Genomic DNA, 22066 nt, shown 5'->3' on the forward strand with positions numbered 1-22066 from the left:
AAGTCTGTTTCTTCATATCACTCCAGACAGACTGATGATGATCAGATCACATCTCTGTGTGAGGCAAACAAAAATCCAGAAATCTCACTGAATTATTACAATTAATGTCAAAGTGAATGTTTGGAAATGTAAACTGATATTTCCTACTAACACAGATGGAAATAACTGACTTAAAACTATTCTTAGCTCCTGGATATACTAATGTTATAATCATTTTGGCCACCAATATATATATATAAGTTCTCAAAGGTCATCCATCTTTAAGCTCTCGGCTGTAGCAATACAGTGATGTTCTGAGAGTAAAGCCTGGCATTTTATTCTCCTCTGATGAATGCGCCGGGAGGAACATGTGACCCGTCTCAAGGGCACAAGGTCTCTGACTCCAGAGGTTTTTTATCCACTGCATCGTGGGAACGAGAAGAGATGCAGCTGTAAGCGAAACCGTTCACAGTCTCTTGTCATCCACGAGGGCCCATGCTGGCTTAAACCCCCAGCTCCGGTTTCCTTTCCTCAATCTAAACTGTGGCTTTCTTTATTAACCACTACTGATCTCAGATCAGCAATGCAAGGCTGACCTCTAAAAGCAAGCACACATGGTCAGCAAAACTAACCGCATCTAACCAGCTCACGTGAGTCTGAATCTGTTCTTAGTCATCGCTGGCTCAAGAAACAATCTCTCATATATACAGGACATAAAAGTGCAATCATTCCTCTTTGTATATAAAGACATTTTTTGAATGAGAAAATGTATTTATTGTTTAGGGATGGTATGAACATTATTATTGAGTAAAAATGAGCATGTTGATCAGTATAAATCATGACCTGAATGTGTTCTACATTAATTGCAAAAATATTCTCTAAAATTTTGCCCAGTTTGACACAACACCTAAGTGAACGTGTGCAAACATGTGACGCTTAAACAGCCAGAAAATAACAATTAGGACGCTCCCAATTGGGTTATGATCCCTACACCCTAATACTAATAGCCTTCATAATAACCTCATGATTTATAATCATCAGTAATTGCTACATTTAAATCGGATTCACATACTGTATAGTGCACAACAATTTGGTGAGCTTTTCAATGTTTCTGAAGTATTTTTCTGCATTTAGTTGATTAAAAATACAGTAATATTGGGAAATATTACTCTAATTAAAAAAAAAAATCTATGTGTATATATCGTGAAATGACATTGACAGCTGTATTTTCAGCATCATGACTCCAGTCTTCAGTGTCACATGATCTTCAGAAATCATTCTGATATGATGATTTGCTGTTCAAGTAACATTTCTGATTATTATCAAAGTTGACAAACAGTTTTAGGATTCTTCAATGAACAGAAAGTCTAAAAATACAACATTTACATGAAACAGAAATCTTTTGTAGGATACATATCTTTACTGATCAACTTAAAGTGTTCCTGCTGAAAATTAAAGTATTCATTTATTTTAAAAACATTTTGATCGGCAGGTTATAATTGTCGTTCATATTAAAAATTAACTTTAAAAGAAGTCTTTGGAAGTCCATAATTCTTCTAGAATCTCAGATGAAGGCTGATTCATTTAGATCACGAAATGTGACCCTGCATCACAAAACCAGTCATAAGGGGCTTTTTATTATTATTATTTTTTTATTTCTTTTACATTGATAGTGTGTTAGAAGGGCAATATTTGGCTGAGATGCAACTGTTTGAAAATCTTGAATCTGAGTATGCAAAAAAAAAAAATGAGTTGAAATGAAATGAATTCTTAGCAATGCATATCACTAATCAAAAATTAAGTTTTTATATATTTACGGTAGAAAAATGTACAAAATACCTTCATTGGAGCACGGTCTTTACTTAATATCCTTATTATTTTTGGCGCAAAAGAAAAATCCCCCAAAAAATTTTAACCCATACCATTGAATTGTCATCTATTGCTACTTATGACTGTTTTTGTGCTCCAGGGTCACAAAATATTGTCTCCAAATCAAACTCATAATCCACATTTGGTCTCAGTTATGGGAAGACCTCGGATAGCAGCCTCGGTTTCTGCATCACTGGCTCATCCCTCTCTCTCTGCCGTCGTCACCGACCGAGATGAACTGGTTTCTCGCCTTGTTCTTTTTCTTGAGCCCCACCGGATGAGCGAGGAACAGGTGACCTATAGAGTGTCTCCGTGCATCACACTCATCCCTGGCCTGATGATGCACCTCCGGGTGGGCCGCTTTCGGGTCTCCGAGAAGCTCCCTCAGCTCTCTGGAGACCCCGTTGCGCAGGTAGTGGTAGGGTTTCTTACCGCAGTTGTCTCTTATGTTCCTATTGGCACCGAATATACGGACTAGAAGGTCAATCAGAGAGCGTTGATCATGGATGGCAGCGATGTGAAGCGGTGTGTAGCCACCATTGGACTTTCCATTGACATCCACCCCATGATCGCTCTTTCTAGACACCTCAATGATCCTACACACCATGTCAAGGTTTCCACACTTGACCGCCCAGTGTAGAGCCGTGAACCCAGACATGAAGTCCTTCTTCTCTGCAAGCTGGGTGTCTTTTAACAGCATGCCGTATACTTGATTCCACTGTCCAGCCGCAGACTTCACCAGCCACTTGTGCTCCATGGGATCAAGTTGGAAATGGTGCGAGTCCTTGGGCTCATCCGCTTGTTTAGGGGTCTTGAAGTGTCTCTGTGACTGCGGTGAAGCTCCAGCGCTGACCACGCTGTCTGTTCTCCTCTTACACTGAGGCGAGGGCTGAAGATCTTCTCCCAAGCTCTCAGTGGAAGGCTTCTTGTTATGACGACCCAAGTCTATTTGGGGCATTCGTAAAGGTAGTGCACAAGGTTTGCTTGCTTCTTTCTTGGCGGCTCTTGAGAAATCAAGATCAGGCTTCAGCGGGACGGTGAAATGTAAAGACTGTTTAGGTTTAAAGTCCACATTCTTGCTTCTTTCCAATGTTATCTCTATTGGAGAGCGTTCTGCGCTTCGGTCTAAAGCCTTCGACGGAGATCTGCTCACTGCGTTCTGTTCAGACTTCCTACCTTCTTCTGCATTGTGGGAATGAGTGGATTCCTCCTTCTCATCTTCTTCTGGGTGCGATCCATCTTTACCGCAATCTTCTCTTGGTGCGTTTTCATCGTTTGAGGCTTCTTGCAGTAAATGATTGTACACTTTCTTAAGGACGATATACTTTGCGTCCTGGAATTCTTTCACGACTGCAATGTTGTTCACAAAGGTTTTGAAGAGATCTCGGTTGTGTTTCTTCTCCACTGGATCACTGCAGTTCAGTGGCTCTTTGAACTTGTTCAGCAACTCTGAGTTTTTTACCTTTCCTTTGCCTTCTAAAAGAGTGTTTAAAATCGCCTCTTGGGTCAAAGCCATTTCTTATTTCGTCTGAAATATTAACAGACTGTATATGAACACACTGGACACCTGGACTGTCGCCACGCCCTTACCTGTCTTCCGGAATTAATGCAGCAGCACGTAGAGCCTAATAAACTAATAAAAGAAAGAAGAAGTAGGACGTGGATGGGGGCGGAGCTGTTCAAAAGTTTAAAAACGATTCTTTAAAATAAGTCTTTTGTTTATTTTAGCATCATTTGTCAAGGTAAAGGTGTTCAGCTGAGCTAGTAATTATCAAATAATTGAAAATAAAATCATATTCATATTAATTCCCAAAACGATGCTGGATTAAATTGCCTGTACTCTCCCATGCGAGTGTGTTTGAACGAACATTATGTTTGTTATTAAACGTTTTGAAATCATGACTGATAATTACTTGCATATTTCTTAATTTAGGACCATCGTCTTAAGAAAAGACATTCCTGAAGTCAGTGGGAGGTTCCAGGAAGAAGCCATATTGAGCAGATGCTTTTGTGAAATTACGAATACTAGGATGGCGAAATCTTATCTCATGAATATTAATTATTTCGTCTCAACCTGCCACGCGATCATCCTGAGCTGTCTAGTGACGTCATCTATTTAATATTCAAGAGGCCGTTGGAAACCTAACTGCTCTGGGCGTGCTAGGATGCTTCAGTACGGCCTTTCAGCCAATCAGCACAGAGCGTCCCGTTGCGTCATTTAAATTCTTAAGCACGGTCTTCACCATAGTACGGTTTGTAAACTCCATCCCGACCACAGTGTGTGTGTCAGCGGACGGTCAGAGAGACGAGGGCAGGCAGGCAGCTCCCTTTCGCCTTTTCTAAACACGTACATTCCTCATTATGGCGGCCACGGATGTAGACATATTTTCTGTAAGTAACTTTACCCTTTTCCAGTCAGTCCTTACTCCCAGAGACCTGTTTTCCCTCAGATTTATAGAGACAGTCGTTGCAGGTTTTCTGTTATGAATTGAGACTAGCACGTAGCTTAGCCCAACGGACTCTAGCTATTCTAACGTTACATTGACAGTAGTGCAATTAACACTGTGTATTTACCTGCTTTACTGTGTGTATGTAAATGTTTACTGTCGGTCTCAATGAGCTTAATTTAACCGTAAAATGCATTTCTACGTTGTTGATGAACGAAAAACGTATTTTTTTGAGTGTCTTGAATGTTACTTGTGATCATCTCTTTTATTTACAACCTACAATAACAGATTTGGGTTTACAACAGGAGAATTTCAGCACATGGTTGCTTTTGAAGGCAACATGTTCACTCATTTACCACTTTGTTGACATCTTTAGTGTTTAACTGCTGCACCCAAATCCCAACTGAAACATCACTAATGTTACCACAGTGAAGAGCCGTCTTCATCCTCACAGCAGTTTGGGAAGAGTTTGGGGCCAACATGTGACCCTTCAGTTTAAGATCACAGATAAAGAGAGGATAAGGTGATATATAATGGTCCTACAGTCAAACTGTGGGCTGTTTGGAGTAGCTGAGATTGTGGTTGATGGTGTGAAGGTTAAGAAGATTACAAGAACACAGTGAGATTTCAGTCTGTCTAAATGAAAGGAGAAGCCACCGTGATGAAAAGACCTTTGTTTTGGATGCTGCTTATCTGCTGTCACCAGCAGGCTTTCTTAATAAGGTCCTTAAACAAGACTTCCTTGATCAACATAAAAACCAAGATCAATCAGGTTGATGCTACCTTTGAAGCCTCTAGGGAATTTAAACTGATTTATAAACTTGTGTTTTGAGTGACATTAATGAAGATGTGTCATGAGTACTGATCTATCACCGCTTGTTCAGGATGGATGCCTGGGAAAGCTCAACTACTCCTCATTTTGAGGAAGTCTTTTGGATTCGAGGGCAGCTAGTTTGTGTTTGAGAAGGGTAACCATAGCTGTTTATAGTCTGTTGTGAAGGGTAGATAATAGTTTGTGTGTGTCTTGTGGAAGTGAAACATGGTGCGTTGCCTTAAAAGTCTCTGTTATACTTAGAATGCTTGAATGCAAGCATTGTTTTAACAATATGTGAGTTAATATACTAAGTGTGCTCTAACAGTCAATGCCTTTTGAATAGAGGTTTGTGTGATTTTAGGTGCCATAACGATCATCTGCATTGAGCCGTGGTGGTGGGTCATATTTTCTAATTACATAATGGGTAAAAAAAGCTTTGAGGGATAGTTCACCCCAAAATTACAATTCTGTCATCATTTACACGCCCTCATAACATTCTGATGACTTTCATAGGTACCATAGATCTTAGTTAATAATGAGATAATGAGAGTATTTACATCTCTGGGTGAACTCTTCCTTTTAATCTCCGTTTTTTTTTGGAACAAGACGGTCCTGTTTAACGTTAATTTCATTTATTGTATCATACTCTAGTTTCAGGGCAGGGCTGATGTAGTTACAGTTATGTAAAGCTATATGCGTTTTGCGATGAGTCAACATCATGTTCGTGCTTGGATGCCACTGATATTAATAAACACCAACATCACATGGTTCAAATAATAGAGGACCCTTTTTGGCAAGAACAAATGTGTTTGTACGGTTATTTATGCATATTACATACAAAACGTACGTGCAACTACACCGTCAGCTGTGCTTGTGCACACAGTTTCTTGAAGATCTCATATAGGAAAGGCAGATAAAACCCAGTCTGCTGTGTTGTTTAGGGCAGATGCCATACTGGGACCAAATCTAGACCATCTGCATTCTTCTCCACGTCGGCCCCTCCTCCTTCCATATCAGATGGGATGCCAGCAGACTTGTCGTGCACATATTCAGGTGTATGTAGGGGGTGAGAATGGAGCCGTCCCAATTTGGCTGTTCTCCACTGTCATTCTGAGCACCCATCTGCCCTGAACAATCTGTGTTGTCCTAGACTCTGTTAGAGATTCTCCGTTGGGTGGCGTCACTGTTCCCTGCAGAGTTATAGTTTTATATAATCTTCTTATTAGCTGCGGGTCCAAATGATGGAAATTCATAACTACTGTAGTTTGCCTAGAGAAATTGTTTAACCTGGTCATTTTCCAAATCTAGATACGGATGAAGCCGTGGTCATTATTAAATGGGGCATATGATGCGATTTTACATTTTTCCTTTCTCTTTGGAGTGTTACAAGCTCTTGGTGCATGAAGAAGATCTGTAAAGTTGCAAAGACTAAAGTCTCAAATCCAAAGAGATATTCTTTATCAAAGTTAAGACTCATCCACGCCCCCTAAAACGGCTCATTTAAACACGACCCCACATCTATGTCACTATGTGGAAATATTTGCGTAATGCCGCCCCAAATGTTCATGTAAAGAAAGAAGTATGGATTCAGTAACACAGTTAGTGTTGAAGCAGTCATTATTTGTTCTCCCAAAAGTAGATGCATTTAGGAATCTTTAAGATTACTTACAACAGAACAGCAACACATTTTATGGACAACTGTTTCGTGAACCTAGTAGAGGAGCTCATTCTGACAATCTGAGCTTCTGAATCAGCTGTTGTAAGTATGTTTTGTTATTAGTTTAAGTATTGGCTATTGAATGTTCAAATGCAGAGTTTTGTGCGTCGTGTGTGTGTGTGTGTGAGAGAGAGAGAGAGAGACGAAGAGAGAGAGAGAGAGAGAGAGACCGTCTGTCCATGTTTTGGTACTGCAAACACATACGAGCTTCATCACTTTGTCTGTCATGACTCTGTTTCTCTTTACTCTGTTTGAACTGAAGGTAAAACTAAGGATATTATTAACTGACTTTACATTTATTTTGGAAGATGAAGCACGCGACTATGGAAAGGGGCGTTACATTTCTGACGAGTGCTTGCGGTGTTTGGCCAATCACAATGCACTAGGTCAGTCGGCCAATCAGAGCAGACTGCACTTGTCAGAAGGAGGGGCTTTGTAAAAAATTATGTGTTTGAGAGAGACAGGGTGTACAGGACCTACTATAAATACTATACTACTATAAAAATAATGTGTTTCTTGAACATTAAAGCATGTCAAAATATTCTATTACACCAAATACACAAAATAATGCTCTTTAAAAAAGCATCATATGACCCCTTTAATTTACTGAACTGTTAAGAAGTTTAAAAATTGAAAACTGCATCCAGAATGTTAATCAGAATCTCTCTTTTAAAGAAGAATGTAAGTGTGTGATGTTTGGCGTGATTGTTTTAGGAATGTTCCTGGAGTTGCACACTGCTCTCAGTGTTCAGTCAGAATGCACAGGTCTGTCACTCTGAGGACGGCTTGAGAAAATATAGATGTGTGCCCCAAACGCTGCACACTTTCCTCTCGATCTACTGCCCTCTGAGGGGAAATGTTTCCTTACGGCGGGGGCATTTGCTATCAGCCCCTATATGGGCATTGTTCAAGTTATTTTCCTCCTCCCTCCAGACTGCATGTTTTCTATAAACGCTTTCAGCCATTTCCCCTTCACCTCCTAACGCTGCAGCTCCCTTTTAATGACACGGGGATCAGTGTAGGTTTTTCAGTCAGAACTCCTTTTGTGCTTGATGTGTGTAACACCAGCAGAACTGCTGCTTCCCTCAGTAGTGCGCTCCGTGATCGTCTCAGTGACATCATTCACCAAATATGTGCCTGCTCTGGGGAAGAAGACGAAGCCAGACAGGGGAGGAGCGCATTGATTTCAGTTTCAGGGCACCCATCAGTGTGATGAAAACCTTTTAGTGGGTTTTTAGATTTGTTTGGTGCTAAAATGTAGGATTTTAATTTGAGAAAGGCTTTAATAAAGACTGATTGTGTAAAAGGATGCATGGTTTAAAGTCGGTGTGAAATGCATGGAATTTCATAGCTACTTTCTACATGCCTGTCATAGATTCTTCCATGCTATTTTCACTTTGATTACCAGCTACTGGTACTTTTATTAACTCTAGAGCAGAAATAAGGCTGTTGTCAATTCAAAGTGCTTTTGTCAAGCATTATGAATTATAAAATAGATGCATATTGAAGTCAAGTTTGTCTGTTGAGGCATGTTTTTATCTTCAGATATGCTGGTATGGTTTACTGCATGGCCTCTTTTTAAACAAAAACACAATTGACAGTAAAATTGCATGCTTTAAGTCAAATAAAACAGTACCTGGAAATCAAGGTGAATAAGTCTCATATTATGAATATAAATATTAGCTTAATCAGCCAAATTCCTATAATAACACAATGTGCTATAAATATAACCCAAGCCCCATTTGTCAACCAATGTGAGTGAGTTTGACTGATGCCAATATAAACCACCAGAAAGTGGGAACGTTGGCTAAAATAGAGTATTAGTATAATGTGGTGTCTGTCTGTCAGCTAAAATTATTTTGTTCTAGCAATATAGATGCATGGCATTTCTGATTTATATTATAAGGCAAAATGTGCATTATTCATTTGACCAGGCAAGTATGGTTAGAAGTCAGTGCTAAGCTTAAAATGGCACAATTGTTTCTGATTTATTGGCTTTATACTCTGAGCTTTTTGTTTCCTTGCCCTTTATGCCTTATTTCAGTCCAGAATCTCTGATTCCTCTCTAGAATGAAGAAAAGAGAAACCTCAGCCTCGGCGGTCATGTTGGCTTTGACAGTCTGCCCGATCAGCTGGTCAGTAAATCAGTGACTCAGGGTTTCTGCTTCAACATCCTCTGTGTGGGTAAGCAACCGTTTAAACTCGACACTAGCTCGACGTCTGATCTTGTAGAGGAAATGCTAATCAATCATTCTCTGAACATCAGGTGAGACGGGCATCGGTAAGTCCACATTAATGAACACCCTTTTCAACACCATGTTTGAAGACGAGGAGGCCAGCCATTACCAAAACGGTGTTTACCTGCGGCCCCGAACATACGACTTGCAAGAGAGCAACGTCCACCTGAAACTGACCATCGTCGACACGGTGGGCTTCGGGGACCAGATCAACAAAGACGAAAGGTACAGAAACTGCTTTCTGCTCAAACCAGCATCGTTGTCTTGCACACTCTGAATGTTGGCTGTAAAGACAGACAGACAGACAGACAGAAGTATTTAGGAACGGTTCCAGACATTGCATCTTTTGGGAAAAATGCATCCAGGCTCTGAAAACTTCCAAGCAATGAAAACTGGCCAAGAAGTCGAAGGTGGAGGTCAGGCAGTGTAAACATGCTCCACAGCTGCGTCGCTCTCGTTCTCACACTGAATGTCTCGATGTCATTAGAGGAGAAAATAAATATAGGAAATTCTCTCAAATATTGATGCTTATTAAAGTGAATGCATATCTGATTTCTTGTAACGCGTCTGTTTTCTTCAGCTATAAACCCATTGTGGACTATATCGACACACAGTTTGAAAACTACCTGCAGGAAGAGCTGAAAATAAAGCGTTGTCTATTCAATTACCACGACACCAGAATCCACATCTGCCTCTACTTCATCGCTCCTACGGGACACTCGCTCAAGTCCTTGGACTTAGTCACCATGAAGAAGCTGGACAGCAAGGTAAGTGCACTTCACTGTGGTTTACTAGTCAGTGTGCTGCGTGATGCTCCCTTAGTTGCCAAATTAATTTGAAAAAGCTTTATTATGAAGATTTATGACTTCATCTAATAGCATGTCAGTAAACCGCTAGGCTGAAGCTGTATCTGATTGAATGATTATAAAGTTACAATATTATTATGATGGCAAATTACATGTATAGCATAATTTGTTTTGTTTTTTTGTGCAAAAAATTCACTCAATTCACAAAATCAGTGTGTATGGTTCAGCCAGTGCTCACGTTGTCGAAATGTGTAATATAGTAATACGATTTTGGAAAGCCAAATATTGCATATTATGAAAATGTTGAATCTTGTAAAATAATATATATATAAAAAAAAACTGTGTATTGTACAATTTAAAAAAATTTAAGATTATAGAAGTGTGTGTGAATTATTATTTGTATTATTATTATTATTATTATTATTATTATTATTATTACTACTTATTATTAGGAATTTATTGTAACTGTCAGTTAATAGTGAGAATTGAATTAAAATAATCAATATACAAAGAAAGTATTTCAAAGTTATTGCGTCATGATTCATTCGATATAAAATTGTGTTGCCAAATCTTTGCCAGCAGTAAACCTAATTCTCATCAGTATTCAAGTTGTCTGTGAACGGAAAACATGGATAAGAAGTTGTGTAGGACTGTTACGCTCAAATTTCTTTTGCAGCTGCAGTGGTGAATCATCTTTTTGTGTGTGTATATATGTCAGTTTTGCTGTAGATTGGTGTATCGATGATCCTCAAATATGTGGACATGTAGGACAGGGGCTTCTCTCTGTCCAGTGGAAACAGAGCCAATCAATTTTTCATTTCATCAGAAAGTAATCGCATGAGAGAGAGCAGAGCTGGGGTCTCTGTTTTTTTAGGAGATGCACAGATGGCTGGTAATGATGTGGCCCCAGGGCCCCATGAACACAAACACACTGTAGGGCTGGGAAAAGCCTCGTTTTCTGTCACGTGATCAAGTGTTCTATAGAAAGCCTGTGTGTTTGTCTTTGTAAGGCATTTGTACTGCAAATTAGTGTTGAGTTTAGACCCAAAGCGTTGAGTTTGACGTCACTCTTTACACCGCTGAGTTAAGGCTGCTCTGTGCCTGCTCAGATTTGTGTGTAAAGAGGTAATGCTGCATGGAAGCCAGACTAAATCAGCCCCTCAAACAATGACAGAGGAGTTTTTCATCACAATCATCACCTGGAAGAAGTTATAATCGTGGTCTGTAAGTTCATTTATGGATCTGTGAAACACGTGTAGCCTGATTTTATTTGCGGAGTCATATTTAGCTCAAGATCTTTTGATTGCATGTTTCATTCTAGCCCAGTTTATCTCTGATCTAGCTGCATGATATATGATATGTGAAATGTGTTTTATTTCTTCTCAGGTGAACATCATCCCTATTATTGCTAAAGCTGACACGATTTCCAAGAGCGAGCTGCACAAGTTCAAGATCAAGATCATGAGCGAGCTGGTGAGCAACGGAGTTCAGATCTACCAGTTTCCCACAGACGACGGAGCAGTGACCGAAATCAACTCCTCTATGAACGTGAGTCTCATCAGAGACGCTTCAGCTCCAGATCTCAGTCTGATTTTCCAGAATATATTTTACTTTTAATCATCTGAAATGTTCTGGGTCTTATATTCTACAGTGACCTGGACAATAAAATAGATTTAAATGTAACATTTTAAACACTTTATTTTAAAAACTATATTTCACCTAGTTGTCTTTGTTCTAGGCCCATCTTCCCTTTGCTGTGGTGGGCAGCGTGGAGGAGGTGAAGGTGGGGAACAAGGCGGTGAGGGCCAGGCAGTATCCCTGGGGGGTCGTTCAAGGTAACACACTGAACCCTGCGGATGCTGGGCGAGGGGTGTTTTTACAATGCCTTTCATCTGAAAACAATCCCATCAATCAAAGCGGTGATAAATGCCACTCTAGACGGAGCTAATTACTGTTTCCTCAGATGGGCTGCCACAGATAAGGTCACGCCACGTTTGATTTGTCCTCTAGTTTCAGTACAGACTCGTGCATGAATTAAAACATTGTCAAATGGACATTCAATATTTAAATTTTTCTATTCTCAGACAATACTTGACTTAAGTTATGCTTAATACAGCTAACAGCATTCAGTGGACGTACATGCAGATTATTAATACTTTGTAAAATGAAAAATCTGTCACATGATCTTTCCAGAAATCAGTCTAATGTAATGTTGTATTAATAATAAGTTGGGTTTTTATTAGTGTTAAACAGTTGCTAATTTTTCATTTTTTTTGGTTGAAAATATCAAACATTTTAGAAGACTGTTGTATATTTTAACATATGAAGTAGGGCTGTCACTTTTGTGAAAAAATCATTTTCGATTTTTAAGACATAAGTGTTCATTAAATCGATTGTAAAATCGATTTTCCATGTCTAAAAAAAAAAAAAAAAAGACGTTTCCTTTTTCATCGTCAAATAACAGACAAACATAAAGAGAGCACTGGAAACGCACAAGTCAGCAATATTTCTTATTTATTGGCATGAAGTTTCGTGCAGAATAACAAACAGCAACAGAAGTGCAACATTCTCGAAAAAATATATATGCAGAGGGGACGGCTGCCATAACAAAAGAAAAACATCACTGCGGGCTTCAACCCGGCTGCATTTATGATTTAGGCATTTCAAAAATCTCCAAGATTATTTTAAATAATAATTCAATCCATTTCAAACAACTGTTAAAAAAAATGTAAACTTTAAATGGACTTGAGAATAGGCCATGTGTCCAGAGCAGAGTGCTTTTTATTCAACTTTCCAGCTGTTGAGAAGACGCGCTCCGACTGCACTGATGTCCCAGGGACACTCAGGTACAGCTGTGCAAGGTGGGGGTATTACTGCCAATTTTCCACCACAAAAGCCGGTCGCTGTCAGCTTGCAATGGTCCTTTTCATAACTCAGAATCTCCTGTAACTAGATGCGCGAATAAGGTGACCTCCAGACCCGTGTAAACGCATCTTTACATTGACTTAAAGTTGAAATAATTTGCCCCAGACGCTCTATTCACGTTTGGTGTGAACGCAGAGAGTTCGCTTTCGACGTCACTGGGTCTTATAGGAGCGTAAAATTACTGGTGTTTTCTGTCTAGCTCTCGCAACGCATACTGCACTTTCGGAATTCTTTATTTTCTTTTTCTGCTTGTTTGTGAGTTTTGTTACATCTATATTTTCTAATTGTTTAATTATTTTAAAATGAATTACATACATATTTGGTTAAAATCGATTCCCCATTTTCAAAACTTTTTTTGGTTGGTCCGATTGATTGTGAAATCGATTTTCGAACTAAAAGTGACAGCCCTAGTATGAAGTGAATATAGATTTCAAAGGAAGCATAAATGTCCTTCCTGTCACTTTTGATCAATTTAATGTGACCTTCTTGAAAAAAATCCTTTATATTCATAAAAAAAATTATTAGAATAATTTACTTTCCAAATTGATTGATGGGTTATATTTACTCAGTGTAGTTCATTTTAGGAGTGTGTGTGTGTGCTGTTACTATATTTCCAATCTTTTAAAAATCAGAAAGCAATAATAAATTTTGCACAATCTAATATGCATATTTAAACTCAAGGGCAGCAGTGCTACTATTACTGGTATTTTTGGTAATTAACAGTAGAAAAGTAAATAAAACTGCGAGATAAAGAAGTGGTCTGATATTCTTGTCTCCGCTGCAGTTGTTTCGAGCACGTGTTTTGTGTGTGTGTTGATGGTGATGCTGTGTGTTGCAGTGGAGAACGAGAGTCACTGTGATTTCGTTAAACTGCGGGAGATGTTGATCCGAGTGAACATGGAGGATCTGCGAGAACAGACTCACGCCAGACACTACGAGCTCTACAGACGCTGCAAACTAGAGGAGATGGGCTTCAAAGACACCGACCCAGACTGCCAGCCTTTCAGGTGCAGCACTGTTACATGTGTAATGTACAGAATATAAATATGTATATACATAAATGTGACCCTGGACCATAAAACCAGTTTTAGGTGTCAATTCTTTTTTGCATCATCTAGAAGCAGAATAAGTAATCTTTCCATTGATGTGTGGTTTGTTAGGATCATACAATATTTGTCTGTGATGCAACTATTTGAAAATCTGGAATCTGAGCGAGCAACAAAATCTAAATACTGAGAAAATCATCTTTAAAGTTGTTCAAATTAATTCTTAGCAATGCATATTACTAATCAAAAAAAAGTTTTGAGATATTTAAGGTAGGAATATATAGAAAATATCTTCATGGAACATGATCTTTACATAATATCCTAATGATTTTGAGCATAAAAGAAAAATGAATAATTTTGACCCATACAATGTATTGTTGGCTATCGCTACAGAAATACCGCAGAGAGTCCAGACTGCTTTTGTGCTCCAGGGTCACATCTCTAGAATTGTTATTTTCTGTATGACCCCTCTACAGTCTACAGGAGACGTATGAAGCCAAAAGGAAGGAGTTTCTTGGAGACCTGCAGAAGAAGGAAGAGGAGATGCGGCAGATGTTTGTGAACAAAGTGAAGGAGACGGAGGGCGAGCTGAAGGAGAAGGAGAGAGAGGTTAGTCCTGACACAATACCTTTTATTCTACTTCTCAAAATCACCAACCATCAGACTCCAACCAAACGTCATAACGTCCCCATCATCTCCAAATGTCAAATATTTAATCTCTGTAAGCTAGTGTGCTCCAAAACACTTCAACAATCTGGATCCATGATTTTGATGACATCATCCAAAAGTCAGCAGAGATTCGATCAAATCAAATGCTATAAATAGCTATAAATAGATGCTGAAGCTGACATCAAAGGGGCGGGGCTTCTGTACTTTTAAATAAACCCAGTGTCTTGCCAGATGATTGTGATGCTTGACCAGATGCAGGTCGGTGTGGAGCTGGTGCCGGCGTAGCTCTCACCTGTGTCTCTCCTCAGTTACACGAGCAGTTCGAGCAGCTGAAGCGCATACACCAGGAGGAGAAGAGGAAGGTGGAGGAGAAGAGACGGGAGCTGGAGGAGGAGATGAATGCCTTCAACCGCAGGAAGGTGGCCGCCGAGACCCTCTCGCTCTCACAGCCCCTCAAGAAGGACAAAGACAAGAAGAAGTGAGTTATCCTTCCGTCTCTTTTCAGACTTAAATGATGGAAATACTCGTGTAATAATCATTTTGGCCACCGCTGTATATACATATAAGTAGCTAAAATCCAGCATGTAATAATTTAGGGATATTTGGTGTCCACAAACATATGGCTTTTGGTCACCTGATTGGATGAGCTCAAAAGAAGCCAGTTCTGAGCTCTTCTAGCTCCATCTTCTGGTCACCGATGGGATGTGTCTAACAATCACAGAGCATCCATTTTGTGGTTTGCACCTGACATGGATCCACCCAATGAAATGTGCTCTTTAATATAATCACATAAAACTAATTTAGCAGAAAATACACTACAAGTCTCACCAGGTCAAAACTGCATTGGTAAAAGGAAAACAAAAAAAAGTCACATTTTATTATTGTATTTAAAATGAGTTAGCATGCTGGTAAATAAAAGGAAAACTGAACATTTTACAGTTGTCATTTCTGTTTCGTGTGAGAGGAACTTAACTAGTGTATAACGAACATAAATGATGGTGGCTTTGATTTAGATACATGTCATTAATTCTAAACAATGCATTTAAATCCAAACGGATTGTTTAGTAGCATGCACATTACTTGTGTACCCTATAGCTAAGCTAACGACCTCATTAATTATTAATAAGCATCAAATTAAGCGTCTTGAGGGAAAAGTCAGATAATAGTGAGAATTGGTCCTTAAAATAATAAAGTGGGACCAACTCATGTTGCTCTTTCAGTCTAATTATGAGTGTTTCCAGTGCTTAATGTGATTAGCATTACGTAGATAGCTATGAAATATTGTTTTTAAACGTGACTGATAATCTATAATCTATAAAATATGCTAAATGTGTTCTTTTCTTTACGAATGTAATAAACTCCAACCCAATATTATACATTCATTTGTTTCATACATCACAATGTGTTTCTAATTCACTTCCATTCATAAGTTTGTCTGCATGTTTCATTCATCTTGAGTTGAGTTTTATTTTCTGATTCATTTTCTTGTTTTGTGTTTGTTTTCTTTCTTTCAGTTAATTTATGAGCACATCGCAGGCCATCCGTGGACTTTCCTGTTTTAACCTTGCAGCATCAGCTTGTGTTTTTGACATGTTCCTCATGACATTGTGTTGAAGGACCAAAGAGCCTGACAGGAAGCCAGAGAGATGCATTATGGGGACTGAATATTGTTCTTGTTGCTACATGTTTTCTTTCTTTCAGGTGGGTGGGGTTTATTTTGAATGCCCCCCCCCCTCATCAAAACCCATTTTATTTTTGGGACCAGTTTTTGTTACTAACCATCTGTTCAGTTGTCTTAGGCCAAATTTTGTGACGTAGATCTTCCCTCGCCAGTGTACATTAGTATTTAAGATCTGAGCCAAACTCAATAACAGCAGTGACACACTTCAGCCTGCATGAGTATGGCTAAATAAAGCAGTCTTAGTTACGTTTGTAAAAGTTCAGGAAAGTGCAAATCCTGTTTTAATATGAGCTGTAAGGTGTTTATCACACCGGCCGTACTGTAGCAGTGAAAGCCGTCTGAAATCATAAGGGGCAAATGTTCTGCCAACGAAGGACACAGAAACAGAAGAATGCTGTTTTTACCAAATAAAATGAACAGTCCCTGCTAGAAAAATAAGTTTTTATTTGTTTCATTTCAGAGGAGGAGAAATATGATATCTGTAGCTGCCTTAAGAAAGGGAAAAATATAAAAGGAATAAAAAAAAGAAATCTCAAATATGGTTAAAGTGCAGCATAAAGATTTCATTAAAAGTGCCTTGGCCATCATTTAACCGCTCCAGACTTTGACCGAAGCTAGAAGAGGCTCGTAACGGAGGACAAGACGAGATCTGTTCTTGTGTTTCCTGTTTTCACCGACACATCCTCATCATGAAAGTCATCCATGTCTCGGTCCATGTCTCTCTGTTCCCATCTCCATCCTCGTGCGGCGAGTCGTGTCCTCTGAACAGCAGCATGCTGGAGGTACTCGTCCACCGTCTCCTTACAGCAGACCAGCTCTGTGCTCTCCGTCTAGAACCAGTGCACACATCCACGTGACACACATCAGACAGCACAGCCCTGCAATCAGGGCCATGGACACACACCACACAACAGGAAGGATTAAATGAGGTCACTGACAAAGAGCCATATGATGCTGAAGTCTTCAAATGCCACGCAACAGCATTGTGTGAGAAACATAGACTTTAAGCTTTCAAAAAAAGACCCTTTTTTGACATATATGGGTTTTATATCAAGATTACACAGTCAGAAAATTGTAAACTCACAGTTAATAGTGATGCAACCTAAAATACATTTGAGCAAAAACTAAGTTTTGGCCCAAACAGTCTGAAAACATTTTATTACAAGCAGATTAATCCTTAAAATGCACTAGTATCTGGTATGCAACCATCTAACGGACACATGCATATTACTAACATATTGCTTGTTTATTAATACTTATAGAGCACATATTAATGCCTTATTCTGTCCGATCATATTTTAGATCCCTCAATCCACCCCATGCATCAACAAACAACAACCTTACTGACTATTAATAAACAGCAAATAATGAGTTTAACACGGGCAAAAGTCACAGTTAGCTAATAGAGAGAACTAGACCTTAAAATAAAGTGATAATATTTTGTAGGAATTACTAGCATGTAATAAAAATTAAAAATACTAGTATCTTTTAAAAATGTATCAGTATCTAGAGATTAAGCAGACTAGTAGTAACTTAAAAAAAAAGACTAGTAGCATGGAAATAGATTCTGGTATGTTTAATAATTAGTAGAGATGTAATCATGCACACAGATTTCACAAAGAAATGTGCAACATTTTGAATGAAACAAAAACATTTTCATTTAGAATTTTCCTTAAATCTCATTTAAAAAAAAGCTTAAATTCGTGTGTGCTGTCAATCAATTAATTGCAATTAATCGCATCCAAAATATATATATATTTTTTTTTGCATAATGTATGTGTGTGTTCTGTGTATATTATATATGTATACAGTATATTTGTACAAAATATTTACATGTCTTATCTTTATATTCATAATATGTTTTATAAATATATTTAATATAATCTTTTTCTTAAATATATACATGCATTTGTGTGTACTTACATACAGTTAATATACACTGCACACATATATAAACAAACTTTTATTTTGGATGCGATTAACATACATACACTTTTTTTTTGTTGCCTCTTGGTGCATCATTAGCAGTTTTCCAAAATATTCCAAGCAGCATATCAATCTCCCAAAAGCTGTAAGATTAGCGGTGTTCTTGACTCCCTGTACTTTCGTCAGCAGGTCGGTAACAACAGAGAACCAATCAGGCGTCAGCTTCTCCAGCTCCAAAGTGATGATGGCCAAAGCCAATATGGAGCCCTTGAACTGCCAGAGCTGGTGGCAGGCCGTGCAGTGCTGCAGCTGTGTGGTCCACAGCGACGCCTGGAGGAAGGGTCTCTTCTGAGGAAGCCTGGACATCAGCAGAACGTGGAACCGAGGGAGAACAACCAACAGAGACCACCTAATCACTGACAGAGGCCAGGGGCTTTGTGTGCAAGAGCGGGCCGTGTTCAATAGTCTCCATGTTTTAAAAATAACACAAGTCTCTCGCTCTGATTCTCAATACAGATACATTCAGTTTTCCCTGGTTGATTTTCCATTCAAGTCAGAGCAAAATATGAGTGTGCAAAATTGGCAAATAATTGGCATCAAACGAAATAAAACGGATCATTTTTAATTTCTTTAACATGTATTTTCATTGCTGCTCATGTTTTCTAGCGTCACCTGTTTGGAAAATGAAATAAGCCATGTTAAATTTATAGGAATGCCGTGTTCAGGGTCATTGTTAAATGTTTACTGTGGAAGTGTGACTTTCCTCTGTATCTATGGCTGTATGTGTGAGCGTTCACTTCTCCCAAGGACTGGTGATATATTTAAAGTATTCTAAATTGTGGATATTTATTTGGGAAGTTTTAAGGAAATTTATTTTTCTATGCTATTAGATATTTTTTCATTTCGCTAGCAATTATATTGAATTATTCAACGTGTTATTGACGTCTAGATATCTATAATATGACCTATATGGGGAGATCCCACAAAAACATCTCAAAATATATAATGCATATGCATAAAGAAAACAAAGGATCATCCAGGTTTTTTTTTTTTACATATTGTGGCATTATTATTATTCAGCAGCACAAAATGTACTTAATTTCATAATACATTTTTTTGATAATATGATAATGAAGACATACAAAACATAGAAAAAATTAAAATGCGTCATTCCAAAATATATCTTGGTAATAAAACTCTAGAAAACATGTTACAAAAAATAACAACTTTTTATCATTTTTCCCAAAGGTTCACCTATAATGCTTTATCACATCTAAAACGCCAATAAATGCAGTCTTTTTTGGTAAATTACATTCAATCTGAATTTCCTTACAAAAAAACTTATTGATCCTAAAACAGGCGTCATTTTTGTTAATCCAAAATGTATTTTGCATTTTGAGCTGGGGTGAAAAAAGACCCATGTTTCATGAGTTTCACCCATATTTTAATTAGATTTTCTTAACTAATAGATTTTTTTAAGCATCAGGATTATTATTATTTTTTTTTTTTTTCATTTTAAATCACATAACTATTTTTAACAGTCTCATTTCACATGCTTTAAATTTCTAATGGCTATCTTATGACCAATGTCTGTGGTGTGCCAAAACAGCAATCGCTCTCCATTTGTCAACTGTTGGTCCTCTCGTCCACATCTATGCCACACTAACTTGTGCAAAGAACGTCAGTTATATTTTTAGACATTTTAACTGAACCCCATCATGTAGGAAAGACAGAGTATGAAGATACACTATACTGCCAAAAGTATTGGCACCCCCTTCTAATGAGCAGATTTGTCTACTTTAGTAATTTCCATTGGTACAAATCGTAATGTTTAAGCATTTACACATTAGAAAGGGGTGCCAATACTTTTGGCAATATAGTGTAGTTCTTATTTCTGATATTTCTGATAGTATATTTGTATTGGAGAAGTTTTTGCAGGGTTATCTATCTGCTTTACTGCTTAAGTACAAGCCAGATAAGTGCCTTGGCTGAATACGTACCACAAGCAACTCGAATCGCCCCTAAAGAAGGTTTTCATGCGGGTGATCGCCATGCCGCTGCAGATATCCACATTCCCGTCAAGGACCAAATGTTGCTAATGTTTGCAACAGACACATTAAAAGGGTTGTATGATTTCTGATTACTCACAATGTGATTGAAGTCCATTGGTGTGGCGATGTAAAGGTCCCAGTGCAGCTTGTTCATCATGACTCGCTTCATGCGAAGAATCTCAGCTGTTGAGAACTTGCATCTGCTTTGCTCCAGCAAGTCTTTAACCGATGCGATCACCTGTTCACCAACAAAACAGAACAATAAATGTGCTGGAATGGTTCAAAGTTGTCTCAGTTGTCATTGTGCCAAAACACACCTCATCTTCCTCGTTGATCTTTGCAGCAAGGATCAGAGAGGGGATGGCCATGCATTTGAGATATTTCAGTCGAGTCTGCAAAGAAAGAGGACTTTGAGTCTAGGCCATTCATCTTTTCTAGTGATGGGAGGAAATGTGTAATCGTTTCATTTACTTTGACTGCTGCAAGCAGGCTGTTAACAACACAGACTCCCAAAGCAAACGTCTCTGAAGAAAACTAGAACATGGTGGGCTGATATCTGAACCCTGAAAGCACACCAAACATGGCAAATGTAGAGCTCACATTTGATTCTGTCACCTGTGTTCCCTCCTGAGAAGACCAGCTTGGACCACACAGCGTGACTTTCCTGGTCTTGCTGGTTAAAGTAGTTCAGAAGCCTGCAAATGACAAATATTCTTCCACCTGAATGCAACAGTTCTTAAGGACTGGTGCTCTCCAAAGACATCTTTCTCTTGCCAGGGTGTTGAGCAAAAGTGTGTCCAGTCACTGATTCTTCCTCACCAGGAGGTTTCATGGCTGTTTTGGAAACTAGTCTTTCCCACTGGAAGCAATGCCTGACAAAGAAGTTTTAGTTTAGTGAATTAGCAGATGCTTTAATACCAAGTGACCCTTGCATGTAGAGAAAAACAGTCTTTCTGCAGCATATCAATCAAGGTGTGCTGGTCTTAGATCTTGGTAACCTTTTAGTGCATTTCCTCTATTTGAGATCTTGATTTTGGGGTGCATGCAATGCAAAATTGTTCCAACATCAGGCGTACAGCACATTTTTTACAATCACTGTCTAAATTTGAATAAAAACGTGTTGGTATTTACAAAAATAAACAAATGCACGACATTTTAACTTTATCAACAAGCCTATCAGGAAGCAGAAAACATCATATGGGCGGGTCAATTTGCATCAACTAATAAACAAAGCCACGGAAAAACTTTGGGGCATGAAAATTACCTTTGAAAAAAGAAACACGGATCCTGTCATAAGAGTCCACTGCATAAATGTGCAAAAAAAAAAAAAAAAACTCGATCACCCCATGTCTTACACAACAACGAAACAGATATTAAAATGCTTTATTTGAAAACGACAGAAGCTCGATACAACACTTAACAGGTATAAAAACAAGCTATAAACATACACTGGAGCACGGAAAGTAAAAATAACAATCACCTCTGGAGAATGTAAAAAAAAAAAAAAAAAAAGGAAACTCGTCATCGAAATCTGTTTTTGGACCCGTTTGACCCCGCCCACGTATTTGAGCACACGGTGTTGTCCCCGCCCACATCTGTGACATCACGATTGGTAGATCCCGCCCTCACCCACGTTTTTAAATGTGATAGTGGGTCGCACATACGGGTTCTTTTATATTGATTACAATAATTCATGACATCATGATGACTTTTCATTAAAGTTAGAATATACAGAGACTAAATGAGTTCAGTTGCGAAAATGCTAAAACGGTCTTAAAGGGATAGAGTTATGGTGTTGTAAAAGTAAATAACTTTTTTTCTTCCATTTAGCGTGGAGTTCGCAAATTTTTTGTTCAGTATTTACATATATGTCAGGCTCTTATGGCTCATATATTAGTC

General features: G+C 38.5%; 3 protein-coding genes across 5 annotated transcripts; 1 reads left to right on the top strand and 2 right to left on the bottom strand.

Annotated features, from left to right (window-relative positions):
- Positions 1 to 76: 76 nt before the first annotated feature.
- Positions 77 to 3453, bottom strand: LOC127986212 (ankyrin repeat domain-containing protein SOWAHB-like). Its single transcript, XM_052588478.1, has one exon. The coding sequence runs from the start codon at positions 3362 to 3364 to the stop codon at positions 2039 to 2041; it is 1326 nt and encodes a 441-aa protein (XP_052444438.1). The 5' UTR covers positions 3365 to 3453; the 3' UTR covers positions 77 to 2038.
- Positions 3454 to 4067: 614 nt separating this feature from the next.
- LOC127986210 (septin-8-A-like) lies at positions 4068 to 20452 on the top strand. 3 transcript variants are annotated; one of them, XM_052588475.1, is made up of 10 exons: positions 4068 to 4239; positions 8896 to 9010; positions 9093 to 9288; positions 9644 to 9830; positions 11256 to 11417; positions 11608 to 11704; positions 13633 to 13801; positions 14317 to 14449; positions 14818 to 14987; positions 18303 to 20452. In XM_052588475.1, exons 1-10 carry the CDS (start codon positions 4210 to 4212, stop codon positions 18466 to 18468), a joined length of 1425 nt encoding a protein of 474 aa, XP_052444435.1. In that variant the 5' UTR covers positions 4068 to 4209; the 3' UTR covers positions 18469 to 20452. The 3 variants fall into 3 exon arrangements, with proteins under 3 accessions (XP_052444435.1, XP_052444436.1, XP_052444437.1); XM_052588476.1 differs by having other exon boundaries at positions 4069 to 4239; positions 18306 to 20452; XM_052588477.1 differs by lacking the exon at positions 18303 to 20452 and adding an exon at positions 16024 to 16628 and having other exon boundaries at positions 4081 to 4239.
- LOC127985567 (cyclin-I) lies at positions 20151 to 21829 on the bottom strand. Its single transcript, XM_052587617.1, has 4 exons — positions 21743 to 21829; positions 20639 to 20701; positions 20485 to 20559; positions 20151 to 20405 (listed from the first exon to the last, which is right to left on the bottom strand). The coding sequence occupies exons 1-4, from the start codon at positions 21827 to 21829 to the stop codon at positions 20151 to 20153; spliced, it is 480 nt and encodes a 159-aa protein (XP_052443577.1).
- Between the last annotated feature and the right edge of the window lie 237 nt (positions 21830 to 22066).

This window comes from Carassius gibelio, chromosome B21 (assembly GCF_023724105.1).
Source record: "Carassius gibelio isolate Cgi1373 ecotype wild population from Czech Republic chromosome B21, carGib1.2-hapl.c, whole genome shotgun sequence".
In the NCBI taxonomy this organism is placed as follows: domain Eukaryota; kingdom Metazoa; phylum Chordata; class Actinopteri; order Cypriniformes; family Cyprinidae; genus Carassius; species Carassius gibelio.

Excerpts from the sequence above, each read along its gene's own strand:
- LOC127985567 (XM_052587617.1), bottom strand. The coding sequence starts at position 21,829 with ATGTGCGACCCACTATCACATTTAAAAACGTGGGTGAGGGCGGGATCT. Across the intron at positions 20,702-21,742 it reads ATGTGGGCGGGGACAACACC|TTTTCTTCAGAGACGTTTGC; the intron begins GTGTGCTCAAAT and ends ACCATGTTCTAG. Across the intron at positions 20,406-20,484 it reads AGATCAACGAGGAAGATGAG|GTGATCGCATCGGTTAAAGA; the intron begins GTGTGTTTTGGC and ends GTTGGTGAACAG.
- LOC127986212 (XM_052588478.1), bottom strand. The coding sequence starts at position 3,364 with ATGGCTTTGACCCAAGAGGCGATTTTAAACACTCTTTTAGAAGGCAAA.
- LOC127986210 (XM_052588475.1), top strand. The coding sequence starts at position 4,210 with ATGGCGGCCACGGATGTAGACATATTTTCT. Across the intron at positions 9,011-9,092 it reads CTTCAACATCCTCTGTGTGG|GTGAGACGGGCATCGGTAAG; the intron begins GTAAGCAACCGT and ends TCTGAACATCAG. Across the intron at positions 11,418-11,607 it reads AAATCAACTCCTCTATGAAC|GCCCATCTTCCCTTTGCTGT; the intron begins GTGAGTCTCATC and ends TCTTTGTTCTAG.